The sequence below is a fragment of the Asparagus officinalis genome, chromosome 3, assembly GCF_001876935.1.
Source record: "Asparagus officinalis chromosome 3, Aspof.V1, whole genome shotgun sequence".
NCBI lineage: Eukaryota > Viridiplantae > Streptophyta > Magnoliopsida > Asparagales > Asparagaceae > Asparagus > Asparagus officinalis.
The window spans coordinates 40,443,062-40,461,930 of NC_033796.1; the positions used below are offsets into that span (position 1 = coordinate 40,443,062).

At 37.0% G+C, this 18,869-nt stretch overlaps 2 protein-coding genes across 3 annotated transcripts in view; one reads left to right on the plus strand and one right to left on the minus strand.

Annotated features, from left to right (window-relative positions):
* The window catches only part of LOC109833901 (pentatricopeptide repeat-containing protein At4g39620, chloroplastic), a 5,018-nt gene extending 553 nt beyond the window's left edge, over positions 1-4,465 (plus strand). Inside the window, exons 2-3 of one of the 2 annotated variants that reach the window (XR_002245379.1) lie at positions 1,686-2,876; positions 4,119-4,465. Coding sequence is in view for 1 of the 2 variants with exons in the window: in XM_020401759.1 (XP_020257348.1) it covers positions 1,686-2,798 (1,113 nt within the window). In the remaining variant the exon portion in view is untranslated. Of the gene's footprint in view, positions 1-1,685; positions 3,147-4,118 lie in introns of those variants that run through there. The other variant, XM_020401759.1, reaches the window with a different exon arrangement.
* LOC109833903 lies at positions 7,240-11,408 on the minus strand. The gene is made up of 5 exons (XM_020401761.1): positions 11,023-11,408; positions 10,861-10,935; positions 8,749-8,888; positions 8,470-8,607; positions 7,240-7,654 (listed from the first exon to the last, which is right to left on the minus strand). Exons 1-5 carry the CDS (start codon positions 11,111-11,113, stop codon positions 7,442-7,444), a joined length of 657 nt encoding a protein of 218 aa, XP_020257350.1. The 5' UTR covers positions 11,114-11,408; the 3' UTR covers positions 7,240-7,441.

Here is an 18,869-nt window from a genome sequence, read left to right on the forward strand (position 1 = left end):
GAAATTACTGTAATGTTGGAAAAGTAAAATGCAAATTCTGGATTTTCATAAAGGAAGTTGAAAGTTGCAGCTAGTGATTTAGGAGGTGGAAGAGGAGATTTGGAAAGTATTGTTAGTTCAGCATATAAATCAAAGTAGTGGATAAGAACTTGTATTGTTGATATTTTCTTAGAAATTGCTGTATTAAGCTGGTGAATACTATGCCTCATAACAAGTATAATTTCTGGAGCTACTGTTAGCTTCACTTCGCGCCATGGGTGGAAATTCATGAATTTCTTCTCACACTTGCTAAGTAGGCTGTTAGAGCGACGAGTGGGAGGGAAGAATAAGATCTACTATTCATTTACGAATTTATTTTTAAAATTTTTTAAAATGAAAATGTCAGACATTAGATAACATATGAGCAATGGATAATGAGATAATACATGTGAAAGGTTCAAGAATTAATTTTTAAGGTACTTTTTTGTATCCAAAATTACAGACATTAGTTCATAACATTTACCCTAGGTTGCATGGATAAGGGTGTGGACACGGACACGGGACAAACAAGTTTATAAAAGGCAGGATACGGGGACATGGATGCACACACATGCACACGCGCACTCGCGCGCGCACACACATTAGGTCAGATGTTGAATTAAAATACTCATAAAATTTGTATGTTTCTTACTATCTATAACAATTAAATCAAACTAAGAATTGAGGTTTAACAACAAAAGTTTAGTTTTGATTGCATGGAATATGATGTGTATTTTTCAAATCTTTTAAGTAATGGTTTTGGTTTTCAGGTTCAAAAGCCTAAAGGTTTTGAGCTCAATGTACCAAAGAAACTAGTTTAGGGTTATAAGTAATGGGGAAATCGGGTTTTGAACTACACATGTCCATGGCGTGGCCGCAGTGAATCCATGTCCGATATGCGTCCAACACGGATATGTTATCCATAACCAAGTGTCCGGGTAACCTAGCTTTTATCAATCAAACCAGTTATCCAGGTTTTTTGAGACCTTTTATTGGCGAAAGGATGTATTCTGTCGTTTATAGTCACTTCCCAATTTAGTCATGAAGCTTGCATATGGTTACCACTTTAAAATAGAAATGCGATAAAGAATTGTGTTAATGAACTCTCACATGTTCCTGATAATAACAATAGTCATTATCTGTCCTCAATTGTTTGCAATTATGTTTCTAGTTCAATTTTTTTTCATCTATCATACAATGCCTTTTTATGCGACGATTGAATCTGTCCTACACCTGTTATTTTCAATTCATAGTCGAAAATGGTATACGTCGACACCGTGGATTTCTGAGTGTTGCTTGTTGCCATGTAATTCTCCTCCATCAGACATGAAGGGATGCTTAAGACTCGTAGCCAAAGTATTTAAGATTTTTTTGGGCCATCTTCACTAGTTTCATATACTTGGTTATTTTAATTTTTGCATCAATGTGAATTATTGTTTCTGTCATGGTATTGTGAACCAGTAAAGTTAAATCAATGATTTGCATGTGTAGCTTCCTAAACCCAATGAGTAAAGATAAGCGAGTCAGGGTGCTCCCAAACTAAAAATATCATAAAATACTCATCCTTTTCCCCTCAACTATCTATCCAATATTTTTCAGATGTTCATTTTTTGTGCACTTAATGTATGACCCAAATCTTCAATACATCTGATTCTCATTGTTATTAGGTATTCAGATGGATGCAAAAGCAAAGATGGTACATTGCAGACAATGGCATATACTCAAAATTAATTTCGGTAATGGGCAAGAAAGGCCAAACGAGGATGGCCATGTGGCTTTTCACAGAGATGAGAAGTAGTGGATGTAGACCTGATACTTCAGTTTACAATGCACTAATAACTGCTCACCTCCATTCTCGTGACAAATCCAAGGCTCTTTTAAAAGCCTCAGGATATTTTGAGAAAATGAAAGGAATTGAAAGGTGCAAACCCAACATTGTGACTTACAACATTCTTCTAAGAGCCTATGCCCAAGCTGGCGATGTAAAACAAGTGGAAGAATTATTTAAAGATCTTGAGTCAAGTATTGTGTCCCCTGATATTTATACTTTCAATGGAGTAATGGATGCTTATGGGAAAAATGGTATGATTAAAGAGATGGAGTCCATACTTCTGAAAATGAAGAGCAATCAGTTGAAGCCAGATGTCATCACATTCAATGTGCTTATTGACACTTATGGAAGAAAGCATGCATTTGATAAGATGGAGCAAGTGTTCAAGAGCTTGTTGCGATCGAAAGAGAGGCCAACGCTGCCTACTTTCAATTCAATGATATTGAATTATGGGAAGGCTAGGCTCAGAGAGAAAGCTGAAGCAGTCTTTACCAAAATGAATGAATTGGGATTGAAACCAAGTGTTGTGACTTATGAGAGTTTGATCACTACCTATGCATTGTGTGATTGTGTTTCAAGAGCTAGAGAGATATTTGATGAGCTCGTTATGACTAGGAGAGAAGTGCAAGTTTCTACTCTTAATGCAATGCTTGATGCCTACTGTATCAATGGTTTGGCTACTGAAGCTGACAGGCTTTTGGATGATGCGAATGAAAAGGGTTTAGTGACAAATGCTTCTACATATAAATTATTGTACAAGGCTTACACTAAGGCTAATGAGAAGCAGCTTCTTGATAAATTGTTGAAGAGAATGGATCGAGAGGGTATAGTCCCAAATAAAAAGTTCTTTTTGGAGGCTTTAGGAGCTTTTGGTTCTTCTAGTACAAATACTAAGACTAGGAAAGAGGCAAAGAGTTCAAGTGCTACAAGAATTCTTGCCGGGACATAGCAAAATTCCAGTTCATCTATTTGTATGGCTTGAGATCAGATGATGATACCATATCCATGTAGGTTCATCCTAAAACAGGTATCATTTAATTCTATATTTTTTTTCTAAGTTTCAAATTTTGTATCTCTCATGTATGTTTTATGCTAGGATGAAAGTACTAGTTTTTGAGTTCTGTTCGAATGGTGAGTTCATGATTATAAGATATCTTAATTGTTGCAGTAGAACATTGAATTTGACAATTATGGTCAAGTTCATATTTGTATATGCTTCTTGAGAAACTCATGCTTAAATTTATTAAATTCGTAGAGTTTTTTTCTTATTATATCAGTACAACGAGAACTACATATATTCATAAAGTTCTCATACAATTGTTTGGCTCTCATCTTGAATGCTTATCAGTTAATGTTTGCTTAGATTTGTTGATTTTATTTGTAATACTCAGCTATACACCTTGAAGTTTCTATGTAATGTGTGATTAGCGGTTTGGATTCCCATACTAGATAATTAAGCTGGTTGTTGAATAGCATAAGGTTTACTTTCTTGTTGGATTGGATGTGGTGAATCTGTTGAACTGCACAAAGAAAGCGAGATATTTTGACAGTCATCTTTCAGAATAGCATAGGGGATGTAGTTCTTTGTTTCCTCATCTTTATAACTTAATGGACGTTATTCTTCACAATGAAAGCATATCAGTAAATTTATCATGTAGTCTTGTACAAAGTATTGGGAGAGAGAAGACCACCGACTTGGCCAAAAATCAAGAAACGCGGTATCATCATAGTATCTATCGGTGTCACGGGACACTAATTTGTTTATATTTACTTGCATTTATTACTAATACTTCTACAGCTACATGGGGACGCAGTCTGGGACAAATCTTAGATCTGCCCCTGACAATGACAGACCCAAATATGATAGCGCCCAAGACACAGACCAAAGATTGTTCAACTCCCATCGGAAGGTCCGCCCAATTCCCATTCCCTGCGGCAACAAACACAATTGCTCGTCCCTCTCCGGCTCCTGCCTCGCCGCCTGAACCCTCCCCATTGAATTCATAAACAAGCACCAATTCCCTGTACTCTCCACCATTGTCCAAACCACCTCATCATCATCAGAACAGTCAGAATAATCCATAATCCTCAGAACCAAGCTTATAAACCTAAATCAACAGTTCCCGGTGGCACTTCACCAGACCCTACACCAGCAGTTTCTTCTCAGATTTCAGCTTCCCGTAGAGATTTGTGAAATTGTCGCGCAAATTGTCGCGCCCAGTATTATTGTCCAATCTCAAACTTATTTCGTTTGTGTTGTCGTACCCAGTGACGCAAGCACGCCCGCTAGAAAGAAGCTCGTACACTTTTCCCGTTGCAGGCCCATAATGAGTGTATGTTCGGATTAGCGATGTTGCCGAACTTGAGAATCAACCGGCGGTTGTTGACTCCGTTCAGTCACCAGTAGAGTATGCTGGTCTGTTTCTTGTCGAGGATCAAAAGTATCGAAGAGGGTGAAGACGGAGGGGAAGACAGGACTGTGGTGAAGGGAGAGTCGGAGGGTGGATTTCTTCCCTGGTGAAGGTGTTGGTGATGATGCAAGATTTGCTGGCGACGACAATGATGTAGCTGTGGGAGAGATGTGCTGAAAGGGGAGAGAAGGTAAGGGAGGGGGTTGGAGGGTTTTGAGGGTGAAGGGGGAGGAGGTGGTGGTGGGAAAGGAGGGAAGGAGGAGGCGGCGGATACGGCAAGGGATCGTGACGAAGTTCAGGGCGGCTGCAGCGAGGTAGCGGTTAATTTTGTACTATGATGAGAGGGATAGTTTTCGAATATATTTAATAATTTATTTTTCTTTTAAGATATCTTAGTTACCTTGTTGTGATGCCACATTAAATCTTCCAGTTACACTCTGCCAAATAGTTGGTATTCATATATGCATGTGGATCACTACTTACTCGTTGTGTGATCGTGTTTCACGAGCTAGATATCTATTTGATGAGCCTAGAAGAGAAGCGCAAATTTCTACTCTTAATGCTACGCTTCATGCCTACTGTATCAATGGCTTGGCTATTGAAGCTGACAGGTCCCTGGGTGATGCAAATGAAAAGTGTGTACTGATAAATGATGATACTACATATCCATGTAGGATACGTGTTTCACTTATTAATGTGCCCGTATTTGTATCTTTCATGTTTGTTTGACGCGAGGATGACGGGGATAGAGCTATCGAATCTGTTTTAATAATTTTTTATTTTAAGGCCCCTTACTGGTTCCAATGCCAACAAAATCCTCCAATTACTTTCTGCTAAATAGTTCATATTCAGATAAGCATGTTGAGACTCTCATTATTTGTGTATTTAGCGCGAGTGGTATTTTTTATTTTTGGCACGAGGAACCTGAAAAATGCTAAAATACTCCATGATCACCAAGGTAACATATATCATACTAATACACCAATAGGAGGAGGTCATGTATAGGGGTGGGCGTGGGTCGGGCCGGTTCAGGCCGTGACCTGGCCTGCTGGGTTCAAGGCTGAACTAGGTTTGATCCGGGCCCGGCTGGGTCAGAGTGGGCTGAGTCTACTTCTCTGATCGTAGGTCTAAGACCGGACTCAGCTCGGCCCACGACCTGCCTAGGTATCACAACCCGTGGGCCGGCCCATGAGTTTTTTGACCAACTTTTTTTTACCTTTTTAATTATATTAAATTTGTATTTATAATTATAAAATAATTTTTAATTTATTTTTTTAGTAATTTAAACTTGTATTAAGCTATTTTTAAATTTTTATTAAACTTTTCCATCCTTCTAAGTAGACAGCAACAAGCTTAAATGTTACTGCTTTGTTTCTCAATGGGCCAAAAGATCCATGAGCTAAAGACCTATAACATTTTGTCTTTGTTGGCAGCTAGCTGCAGACCCGAAGGGCTAAAGGAACAACTAGTCTAACTGAAAAAATATATCATGGGCCGGAGCGAACCGAGTCGGGCGTGGGCCTGGCCAGTGTAGGTCGGGTCTACTTCTCTGACCTCGGGTCTGAGGCTAGACCCAGCCCGACCCATGACCCGTGTATATCATGGGTCGCGGGCCGGGTCATGACCCATGACGGGTTGGGAACCGTCAATCCGTGGGTCGACCCGGCCCACGTCGAACCCTAGTCATGTGGTACAAATCACTTGAAATGAAAAGGTGATGGAGTGTTTTATAGAAAAATGCAAAATTACCAGATTGGTATATTTTGTTGACCCTTAGTGACGTATTGGTATATTTTCTTACTTCGGCGATAAGCTAGTATGTTATGTGGAATACCACGACAAATGAGCCTATATTTTGGCCGAAGCCAATATTCCAGCCAAATTGAGTCACATGATCCTCACGTGCGGCTCACGTGGCTGCTAACATGACGGTAATTGGGATCAATTAAATTGCGAAAAGAGTTCTTTTTCCTACAACAGGGCTCAAAACTAGGGTTCAATTTGGGATTCTTGGTTCTTCTCCCTCTTAGCATTAAATTGGTTGGGGCACCTAAAATTGGAGTTAGATTCTTTATCCTCAAGCTCTTGCTTAAAGTCAGGTTCAAGTATGAGCATGTAAGAAGCAAACTAATGGCTCAATGGGATGAAAAGCCCTAATTTACACAAATCAAGATTCATCCACTCCCTCACATGAATAGAGAAAAAGAGAGAAAATAGAGATTTTTTGGTGGGTGGGATGTTTGGTTCTTTTTTCCTTTAAGTTACCCTGTCACGTAAGCGCATTTAATCCACATTACTTATATCTGAGGAGTCATGTGACTCAATTTAGCCGGAATTTTGGCTCTGGTCAAAATATAGACTAATTTGTTGTCATAGTCTACATAACATACCAAATTGTCGCCACAGTAAGAAAATATACCAATGTTCACTACGAGTCAACAAAATATGCCAATCTAGTAATTTTGCCCATAGAAAAATGAGTCTCTCTTCCTCCTTGCCTAGGCAATAGCATGATACTCGTTTACTTTTTTTTTTGAGCACATTGTTTACTTTGATTTGTTTTGTTAAATTCCTATTAATCAAACACATGATTGCCTGCTTCACTCAAAAAATTCATGCACTTTCCTTCCCAAGAACACTTCTTTTTACCCTTGATTCATCCTGAGAAAATGTGTTCCATGATGAATGATTTGTGATGATTAGTACTTCTATAATCTGTGACATGTTTTGTTTTTTCATGTTAGTAATCTGTGACATTCTCTATAGACCTGAAAAAGAGGACCGACCAACTTTCGTTTTCTCTAGATGCATCTGATGCCCACAAAATTAATGAAAAAATTCAAAGAATTATATGCCTCTGATGCCCACTCATTCAAGTGGAAACAAGGAACAAGGACTTTGCTGGTGTTTAATATATCGACTTCTCATCTTTCTAAATTTTTATATTTGATATCATTATGAAAATTCATCTGCAGCAAATTAAAAACTAGACCAGTCGCATTAAAAAAATTCAAGAATTATATGTATGTATACAGAATTCCTGCTTACAATTTCCCTCCTATTTGTATATTGGCTGGACCATTTATCCAGCAATTATAATGGCCACAAGAACAAACAATACAAACAACGGACCATTCAGAAGCCCTATTTACAACTTAAATTAGATGTTACATACATTTCACTAAGATCGATCATCTTCACTTTCTGTATCAAGCTCAAGGCCTTCTGCGGCTAGGAGCTGAGTAATGACCTTTTTCTTCTCCTCCTCCGCCTTCTTCCTCATCAAGTCTCTCTTCTTCAGAATAAGTGTATGTCTCTTCAGCGTAGTAGAGAAATACTCCATGGATGCCTTCTTTTCCTTTGCCAGTATCCTCCTCTCTTCATCCGGGTCAACCTGAAATACATCCTGACGTTAGGTAAATATGTAAAGCGTGACAATATACCTATGACATCGCGGATCTCCTAGCAAAATTAAGGGTAAACTTCACATTACTACTATGAACTTTGGTGAATTCTGCACTACAATAAACCTTTGTTCTTTTTCTTTTTTTTTAGGTACAGAGAACTACCATAAACCTTTTTTAAGTAAACTACAACGCCTAACAGCAGTTAGGTACATTGTCAAGTGTTTAGCATAAGTTGTCACGTGTCTAGTGTGAGACATGTTTTGGGCAGTTTAGCCCTATTTTATGCGTCTTCTGTATTACCATCACCCCTTCCCTTCTATTTTCAAGGAATAGATTTAGACTTTTTATCCAACAGTTGATGATGTTCGCAACCATTTCCAACAGTTCATGGTATTTTTATGCAGTTTTGAAAGTACATGGTGGTTTTCTCTAATAAAAAGGTTTAAAGTAGTTGTGTATAAAACCCCTCAATGTTCATGGTAGTTTTATGAATTACCCAAAAGTAACATAAGATAAATCAGATAATGCAACATCAGCCATGTGACATTTGATCATATGAAGTTTGGCTATAGCATTCAAATCCATAATGAGAAGGCTCTCATAACAGTGGGACAAACCTATATGACAATCAAGCTGCTGTGAATGCTTCATTTAATTGTCAGTTTCTTAATCACATTTCATGTAAATTTTAGTACATCTAACACAGGGTCTCTAGCAAATTTGGATTGTCAAACAAGAAATGAAACTCAAAATTAATAAAGAAGTATATTAGAAGTAAGAAAAAAAAATTAGGTGGTTGCACCTTTGAGCGGGAAAGCTGACGAACACGGATATTCATCTCACGCTGCTGCTGTTCAGCCCAAGCTGCGACAGCCATATTACCTCTCTGATCAAAAGCCTTTCTCTTTTTCATCAACCATTCCATCCACGCTTGAGAGGCCTGACAGAAATATAATGGATGTCAGCAGAGGAAACAAGTACCGGTGGCCCTATTGGTAAATTTCAGACTCTTAACACAAAATCTTTAAGCAGCATCATTTTCAATAGTAGTATTGCATTTACTACTTCAAAAAATGAGTACCTTCATTGGGTTAACACGGTTATCCCTGTCGTAGTTCCGTCGCTTCTCATCGTCCATGAGTAGCTCATATGCAGCTTGAATTTTGATGAATCGAGCTTCAGCTGTTTCACCTTCCTCAAGAGTCCCTTTACCATCATATACTGCACGAGACATGATTATCAGTTAAGCATTCCAGAGCGAGGCAAAGATAGAGTAGCATAGATATCAAAAGCTATGGAGAGGAAGCACGATAATATATTCCACACATGTGAAAAATAAAAGAATAACAACAAAGTTTTCATTTGCATAAAAAGATCCCTCAAGAGGACAGAAGGAAAAAATATCAAATATGCAAGACACCTTTGAGACACGTGAAACTGGAAGTTTCCAACCACAAGCCTTCAGAGGGAGGGGAAAAAAAACTATATCCGTAGATGCACATATAATATCTCCATATAATTAGTAATTCATTAAATCTGCTCATAGTTACTGAACTTAATAACGCACATACAATATAAAAGTTAAATGGAGCGAAGATCTCCTGGAATGGTGATAATGACATAATTTTATCATATGATGTATCACTTCGATCTCAGGAAGTGTGGCCAAATGTAACATCATCAAAACTCTCAAATTCGAAATTTCCTGAAAAAATGTCTGAAAGACAAAGGTTAACTGATAAAGAATAAAAATGATCATGATTGGTTATATTGCCAAGATCTCAAAACCATTCACACCTTGTTGGCTAGAAACTACCTAGTTCACAAGCCTTGTTATATATTGAAAAAGTAGGAACCCATGAACGTTGTAACTGATGATGGTGCAAATTATTTTCAACCAACATTAATGTAAAGGACTCACCATCCTTCATACCTCATATCAATCTGACAATACAAATACTGGTTACCTGTCTCATAGAGCATATGGAGACCCCAAAGCTACAGTAGATAAGGAAATGAGAATTTTTGAGAGGGATATTTCTACCAGATTTCCACCCTGCATCGATGTGATCTTTCCCCTCCCTTTTCCTACGGATACAAAGAATGAAGAGATAAGGAGGGGAAAAGATATTCGTGATCGTGTCTCCAGTCAACCCAAGGAACCCCACCAATCCAGTGAGGAACTAATCAATCTGGCTCCAAGTTTGCAGGATCTGGCCTGGACCTGCACACTCAGATCCTGAAAGAAGCCAAATCTATCTACTACCCAAATCTCACCCGATGAACGCTGATTGGGGTGCATAATCACTGAAGCTGACCAAGTTGTGAGAGCTCCATCAGTCTAGATAAAGCTTCATCACGTTCATCTTCCCTCTTATTTTTATTATCTATTTTATGATTCAGATGATCAGCACAGCTCCTAAAGTTGCCTTGACAAGGTGGATGCCATTGTCGTGTAATGAATTTGACCTATCTTGATATTGAGCGTGAGTGATTGCTATGCTTGAATCAGCATTCATTATATCTTTGGGTGTTCCCATTTTGTACCGGAGTTTATCGCGTGTCACAATTGAAAGTTGTATTCTTTAAGTTAAAGTTTGGTATTTTAAATTCAATATTATTGTGAAATTACTTGGAAAGTTGGATTGAAACTTTATTGCAAACAAGTATGGCTCTGCAGTCCACTTTGTGGTAGAAGATCATGCGATCATTAGCACTGCTACGACCGTTCTCGTTTGATCTTTGTAGGTTGATGATCGCCCACTACCTCCTTCCTTAAGGGTTGCAATCAAGATATGGATTATGGAGGTCCTCAAGAAGAAGTTTTCTCTCAATACCGACAATATGCCGGAGGGCTAGTATGATTATTGAAGTGGCTCCCAGAACCAACTTAGCCCTTCAAACTGGGGCGTAGGATAGCAACGATTCCTATCAATTCAGCTTTCAATTTTTTTTCATGACGAAGTCTAGACTTCCCACCACAATCAATGAAAGAAGTCATGCAGGCAGCGGTCTTCATGTAGCACACACGCATAGGATTTGCTAGAAACTTCTGTCATGTTGGCCGTAGGGTTCCCTGTTTTAGGCATCATTTCATTTGGTGCGTACAACTGATGTATGCTCTAATAACGTCTAGCTAACAATTTAATATCATGTAAAATTAGTTAATCGGGTTTGAGATGAAGAGGCGTACCATCAGGGTGATAAAACTTAGCCAATCTCCTGTATGCGGACTTTATTTTCTCCTCGTCAGCATCCCCTTCCAACTCTGCAAACCAAATTCAACTGAAAAAAAATAAACTTTTGATTATGAATTCTGCAACGAAGCCCAAATTCCAAGAAATCGAACGTCCACCTAGGGTTTCATAAGGCGATTTCTCAGAGTTCCAATTGGAGACCCTGGTGAGCGTCCTCCTAGAATTGAACCGCGGCGAGGGCGTCGCCATCTTCGGAAGATCGTCGACCAGGAAAGATGAGGAACAGATCGGAGAGAGGCGAAGTCTAGGGCCTTCGAAAGAGGAAGTGAACGAGGCGAGACTGCGATCGGTCTAAGCAAGAGATGAACGACGAGATTAAAGGGTGAGGGCGACAAATTGATTTCATATTGCTCATTTTGGCAGCTCGAATTTGGGGATTTGGGGGAAGTTAGGGTTGAGTGAGCTGATGCTCCGCTCTCTTCCCCGCGAGAGATTCTAATCAGTCCGCGGGAAGGGAGAGGATCTCGTCCGGCTGGGCCCCCTTGTGAATGTGACACGTGGCTGATACGCTAGTCTATGAAGTTTGGTAGAACTTAGAGGGACACATTTTCAAAATATACCCTATAAGTAATTTATTTTTAAAAAAGGACCCCTTTAAAATATATTTGTCATTTTCGACTCAGTTTTAGCCAGCTAGCTACTGGGTCGAAAATAGCAAATAATGTTCGAAAACTTCTTGGGATTTTAAAATCCCGTGTAAGTTTGGTGTCTAATTAGCCATGCTAATGAGGAATGCACCAAAGCTTCACGGGAGTTGAAATCAATCGAAGTGAGCTCTCTACCAAATGAGCCTGCAACCTTATGGGAATCCCATGAAGTTTGTGTAGGCCCGTCGACTGTCTCCGCTGTCGCTGTCGCCGACCTTTTGAAATGCGCGCCGAAGTTCACTGAAGCTCGCCGGATTTCAAAATTAGGGCATTAGCAAATTTTCGGTAAAAATTTTAATTTTTTTCCTCCTAAATTTTTACATATTCTCACTATTTCATCATAATAATAACTTGTTTAAGTTTAGATTTTGAAATAATTTTAAAATATTTATGAATTTGTGAAGAAAAATTAAAGAAATTTGTATATGAAGTTAGAGGGGAAATTAGGGGAAATTGTAAAAATTAGTGTATTGTTTTTTAATTTTTAAAAGTGAATATTATCATAAAAATATATAAAGATTTGACCTGTGGTAAAAATTATGGATGTGTAAAATTGATATTATGGGATTTAATTGTAAATAATATTTTTTGTGTTTTTCGTGTAATATTGATATTGGAATTTTTCACTCTTCAGAGACAATGATGAAACGATCGAATCGTAATTCTTTGCTCGTATGATGGGAAGATTAACTATCTCGAGAATAATATGTCTGTATATGAAGGAGGTGTGATGAACCCGTTGTTTATATCCAAATCATGTACTTTCGATGGATTGGTGCGATGAAACCGTTGTTTATAATATTTTAGCCTTGTACACAACCAGATACTTAGATCATCGAGGCTCATCAGCATGGACAACAGGGGCGGGGACGGGTGAGAAAAGTGAGGGGAAGGGGTAAGAGAGGGAGAAGAAGGGGGAGGACTTTTAGGATATATGTGAAATTTACAATGTGATTATAAATTTAAATAATATATATGGTTAGATTGTTCCAATTTTTTGTTGCTTGTGTGGATCGTTTTTTGTTTATATATGTGATTTTCATGTGTATTGTTTTGATTTATGGTTGAATTTTATGTATATTGTTGCAATCAGCATATATGCAGCAAATTTGATGTTCATGATTGGATTTTCATGTATATTGTTGTGAATGGGGCGGAAGTTTTATTATATACAACGGGTTTTGGATTAGGTGGAACATGCACTTGGATTAGGTGGAACATGCACACAGTCTGTGCATCTTTCTGCATGACCTGCAACTTCACATGATTTGAAATCCCGTGAAGTTGCAGGGTCATTTGGCAGAGAGCTCACTTCGAGCTCTCTTGTAGTTGCTTCTTGCAACTTTACGAGAATTGAAATCCTGTGAAGTTGCGCCCAAACTTCACGTGATTTCAACTCACGTGAAGTTTGGGTGACTTTTTCATTAGCATGGCTAATTAGACACTAAACTTTATGGGATTTTAAATCCCATAAATTTTTCGAACTTTATTTGCCATTTTCGACCCAGTTTCAGCCAGATGGCTGAAACTGGATCGACAATGGCAAATAAAGTTCAAAGAGGTCGGTTTTTAAAAATAAATTTCTAATAGGGTCTATTTTAAAAATTTGTTCAACTTAAAAGCATGGGAACAAAAAGGGGTTATTTAGATATTAGTCCCTCAAATCTTCAATAGTTCCATGTTAGCTCCTCAAATCTCAATAATTGCTCATAATCCCTAAAATCCTAAAGCCTCTTGCAATTTGGTCCTTCAGTGACCAAAATACCTCTTACTCGTGATTTCTCTTTTTAAAATTATCTTGCTCAAAGAAAGGGATATTTGCTCTTTGGTATTCTAAAGTTTACACCATTTTAACTTTAATACCCAAAATTTTTTAACTTTGATATCTTAAATTTTGCATCTTTTTAAAAATTTGATATCTTAAAGTTTTTTCTGATATTCTTTTACAACAATGTTTATATCTTTTTAAGTTTGAAATGCTAAAAATTTTGGCACTTTGACATCCCAAACTTTAGGGTGTTAAAATTCAAAATGTGTAAACTTTGAGATATCAAAGTTAAAAGTTGTGGAATCTTGGGGTTATGAAAGTTATAAATGTGTAAATTTAAGGGTATTAAAGCGTCAAAAAAGATTTTGGGGGTATCAAAGTCAAAGAAAGGTGTAATCTTGGAGTATGAAAGAGTCAAAAAAAAAAAAACTTTAGAATAATAGAGTTTAGAAAGGTGTAAATTTTAGAGTGCCAATTAGCAATAACTCTCCAAAAATAAATTATCTGAGGATATTTTGGTCATTGAGTGATCAAATTGTAATAACCCTAAAATTTGAGAGACTAATAATTAATTATTGAGTTTTGAGGGACCATTATGGAATTATTGAAGATTTAAGAGACTAATACTAAGGGCCTGTTTGTTTGCACGAAAATAGTTATGAAGTAGATGAAGTATAGTCCATTTTTGTTACTTCCATATAAAAAATTATGTTTGTTTCTCTGTAAAAACTAATTCCGTTACTTCTTTAAAAGCTGATGTGGCATCTAGCTGGCACCTGTATTTCCTTAATATTTTTCCACCTTTGAATGCACTGAAATACGGCAGAAGTTGATGTAGGATGGGGTCCACAAAGAAAAAATAATTCTCAAAATTACTTCCTAGTAATATTTCCAAATATTATCCAAACAAAAAAAATAAATGAAGAGGAAGAAGTTTTACTTCCATTACTTCTAAAAATATATGAAACAAACAAAAAAAATGTTATTTTCGCTACTTACTATTTCATAGTTTTGAAAGTTACTTCCGTAACTTACTTTTTACTTTCAATACTTTCATTATTCAAACGGGCCTAAATAAGCTAACAAAAATTGAATACAGTATACAATAGGGTTTAATTGCAGATAATCCTCCACGTATATATTTTATAAGTCAGTTTTTATAAGTCGGTTTAAGTAATTGATTCTTGGGGAAATTACCACTAGCGCCTTAAGAATTAGAAGCCAAGTTTCCCACTAATGTTTTTAATTATTTCAAAAACACCATTTTCCCAATCTTCATTTTAGACTTGTGGATAATTCTCTCCTTTGCTCCTCCTCCTTTAATAGCCACTAACACTTTCCTTACCCACTGCCGCCGGCCCCATCGGAGATCTCTCCGACTTCTCATCGGCCACCTCTGCTCCGCCTTTCAAAAAAAAAAGTTTATGATCATACAAGGAAAACTTATCTATATGAACAACATAATTCATAAATTTTTAAGAACTAAAATTCGTGAAATCAATTTGCCTTTTCTATTTGCATTTGTTCATATAATCACTAAACAATCAATCAAAATCTCTCTGAAATTCCATTTATGAAATCTCTCACATTTTCTTAGTGCGGCATGACATAAATAGTCTTACAATGTGTATGGATGAGTAGCAGCCAAGGGTAAGGGAAGGAAAAATAACAGTTAACTCTTTTTGAGAGTTTTTTGAGGAAGGTAATGGACAGTAGGAGAAGTAAAATTTTCATTAAAAAGTTATAATTTTGTTTTCCTCCAAATTGGAGTTTAGGGAAGGATAGTGAAAGTAAATTTTAAAAAATTAATATTTGGCTGTCATCACTATGGATCAACGACTCAGAGTTAATAATAAAATCATTTTTTCCTTTCCCTTTCCTTAGTTAGAACTTCCAAACATAATGAACTAAGTTTCCCTCCATTCCCCTTACTCAACTCCCAAACAAATAATTATAGTTGCCTTCCTCTTCCCCATCTTTTCTTTCTCTATTTTATCTTTACTTTCCTTCACCTAGTGAACTCCTAAACACAATGTTAGTATCATATCTAACAAACAACACCTCTTCCCAACCGTAACATCCTCAAAATATCACTAACGACCTCTCTCACCAACGGCAAGCAATCGTTATGCACCTAAAGCAAAACCCTCGTCACCCCAACCTCTACCGCTTGTAGTGCTCTCCAATGTTTAAACCATGACACATTTTCTATAGCACACCCATCGCCTCCTTCATCCTGTTATGACAAATTCCCCAGGATAAGCTAATATCAATCACACGAGAGTACGAAAAATATCAAGAACACAAAGATATACGTGGTTCGGCTTGTAGCCTACGTCCACGGGCGAAGAAGGAAAAAAACTTTACTAATTGTGAGGAATACAAAGTGGATCTCTCAATCACTCAATCCTAAATAACACCCCAAAAACCTAATACAACTCTCAACTAAAAGAACAAAATAGAAGAATATCAAATAGGCTTCATAAAAGAACTCTCTCTTCTTGATTGGCGCTCTGAAGATTGATACATCTAATTATCTTGAAAGACTGTTCTTATATAGCCTTGAAGATCCTAACTCATTGTTGTCTAAGGAATAAGAGTTCTAATAGAAATAGAAGTCAACATGTCCTAAAACCCAACAAGAGTCCAAGTAGAAATAAACCTATAATATGTTGGTTGTGTAAAGTCCAATGTAAGTAGAACTCTTGATCAAAATAAACCAACCTCAAAAGGAACACCCAAAGCAATATGGATTTGACTATTTGAGGCAACCTATAATACATCCCGTCTTTTCCGACCATAAATCCTTTCAATATTGCCAAGTTCGCCATGTTAGGCATCCCATTAAGCTCGATGTCACCTCCATCACTGGTGAGAGGCTGCCTAGAAGAGATCTACTACGACCGGCATGGAGAGGGTAACGACTGAGAAAGGATGTGGTGACCGAGAATAGAGGAGGAGAGAGAGCATCGTTGAGACGTTGATGAAGATTTTGAGAAGGTTATTATTGGGATACTTTAAAACAGTAATGTGGACAAGGGGGGCTAGTATAGAATTTTAAAGTTTAGGGGGTAAATATATTAGATCCTTTTTTTGAGGGGAGGAAGCAATGACTCTTAAATCTCAAGGGGCTATAGGCAATTTTCCGTTAATTCTTATATGAGCTAATCAAATTAGTAATTGCAAACTTTTTCCTGTGTATTATAATTATAATTATGATTGTGATTATAGTGTATAAATATATGCTCTACATCAACCTATAACTCTTAAATCTCTCAGGGTTTGTTTACTGTTTAGCAATTCATAAAACTGGTTTTTAGTTTGTAGTTCGACTATATTTGGGCCAAAGTCAAACTAGTTTTTCTTAGTTCAAGTTCTACCATTTAACTAGTTCTCAACCTGTATTTGAATCTACTTTGACCTAGTTAAGGAAAAAGTACTTTCAATCTAGTCTTCTTTTGTAGTTGCCAAACAAACCCTTAGAAAAACCTATAATCTTGACTAAGCTTAAGTATTATATGTGTGTACTAATAAGTCCCGACATATTGAATTTTAAACTAATACTTAATAACTAATTGAATCAAATATTTACTTTTTGAATTTTACATATTTTTTATCTAGTATCTTAACAACAAAAAGTTATTTGATTATTCTCATAGGGCCCTCCAAATCAAATTTAAGCAAATAATTAGATCAATAATAATCTAACTATTTAATAGGCATTTGAATCAGCTCCCATTTTCTGTATAATAAGATATAAGTATAATTCATAAATAGAGACGCATTGGTTCTTTTGACAATTCATGAGAAAACTTAGAATGTGTCTGAAAACCTTTGAAAAACTGGGTTGGAATTAGTCCTGGTCCAGTTTTAACCTAAACCAGGTTACTATTAGGGCGTGTTTGGCCACTTCACAATTGAACTAGACTAGACTATTTTTTTCTTAAACTAGGCCAAAGTTGAACTGTATAAATAGTAAGTTACAAAATAAAACTAGTTTAGAAGCAAGATTTTTCAACTAGAAAGAACTAGTTTAATTTGTATGGGCCCAATTTTTGCCGAACTAAACTATAAGATTTTAGATTGATGTTGTATAACTTAAAACAAATTTTATGGAGCCGCCAAACACACCCTTACACTAGAAAGAATATGGTCCAGAAAAGAACTAGTTTAAAAGACTATTTCCAGCTTAAGTATAGCAATTTAGCTTTGATCCGTTTTTTCTGAAATAAGTGAAAGCTGTCGGGCTTGAGGGGCTGCCAGTAGGAGTGCATTTGGTCAGGATATGGCTTGGATATGATGCTTACCATATCCATATTCGCTTACTTATTTGGATACAGATATGGATACAGATATACCTCAGTAAGGAAAGTTTATATCAATATCTGCTAAAATCAGATACAGATACGGATATACATGCGGATATATAGGTGGGTATGCATGCGGATATAAATGGATAAGAGAAAACTAGATACTGCTGAAAAAAAAATAGTTCATGTAATACAAAAAAAAGTTCATTAATATGTTCATTATATTTGAAAAGTTAAAATTAGATATATTGATCGTCAAAATTAACCTCATATCCATAATCTAAAGAATAAAACAATTGTAACAATATAACTAATATGTATTCGGATATTTCAGATATGATTCCTGATACTTTACTACAAAATCATATTCGTAACTATATCTTATCGGTTATAGATTTGAGTAGCCATATTTGTATCCTAATGGATACAGTTACAGATATTTTCTCGGATACGGATAAAGTTCAGCACCTCTAGTTGCCAGTTTTAGTGCGAATCTAGTTCTTCAGTGTTATGATGAGACACATGTTTTGTTGTTAAGTGTTCAACTCACATGTTTGGTACTCTAAAGCTTTCCAAGCTGACCGCTACCACCTCGGGCGTTCACTCCTAAAGTGGGACCGACATCTAGCATGCAGATCCTTGAGCCCATCCAAAACATCCATAATCTCCACCTCAGCCCTCCCCTTTAACCCAAAAAATCGTCCAGTTAGGAGCTATTTGGTTGGCTAAATATACAAGGAAATTAATTATAATAAACTATTTCCTATAATAGGCTCTTTACTTGTGTCCGGTTCACTTCTTAAAACTAAAAAAAGAAAGAAATGAAATGAGATGAGTTGTTACCATATTATTGGATGATGTGACTCATTTATAAGAAAACTCATTTCATAATTTTTTTAAAGGAAATGAATGGAAACCAAGTTTAAATGGTTTCCTTATCTTATTTGTTGTTCTTTGATTTTAGAAAATCAACACAAACAGGCCCAGACACCCAACAACTTACCAAACACTGTGAACTCGGCCCCACTCGCTACGTCATCATCCCCGAAACGCCTACCTCCTCCTCGCCCTCCCCTGTAGACAACCCTCCAAAGGCCCAAAACCCCCCAGTCTGAGCAATCTCTCATCCAACCTCCCCCAAAACCCTAGCTTTTAATCCCTTCGCCATGTCCGGATTCGCGTCGACATGTCTACTGCGGCGGAGCTCGGAGCTCCGTCGG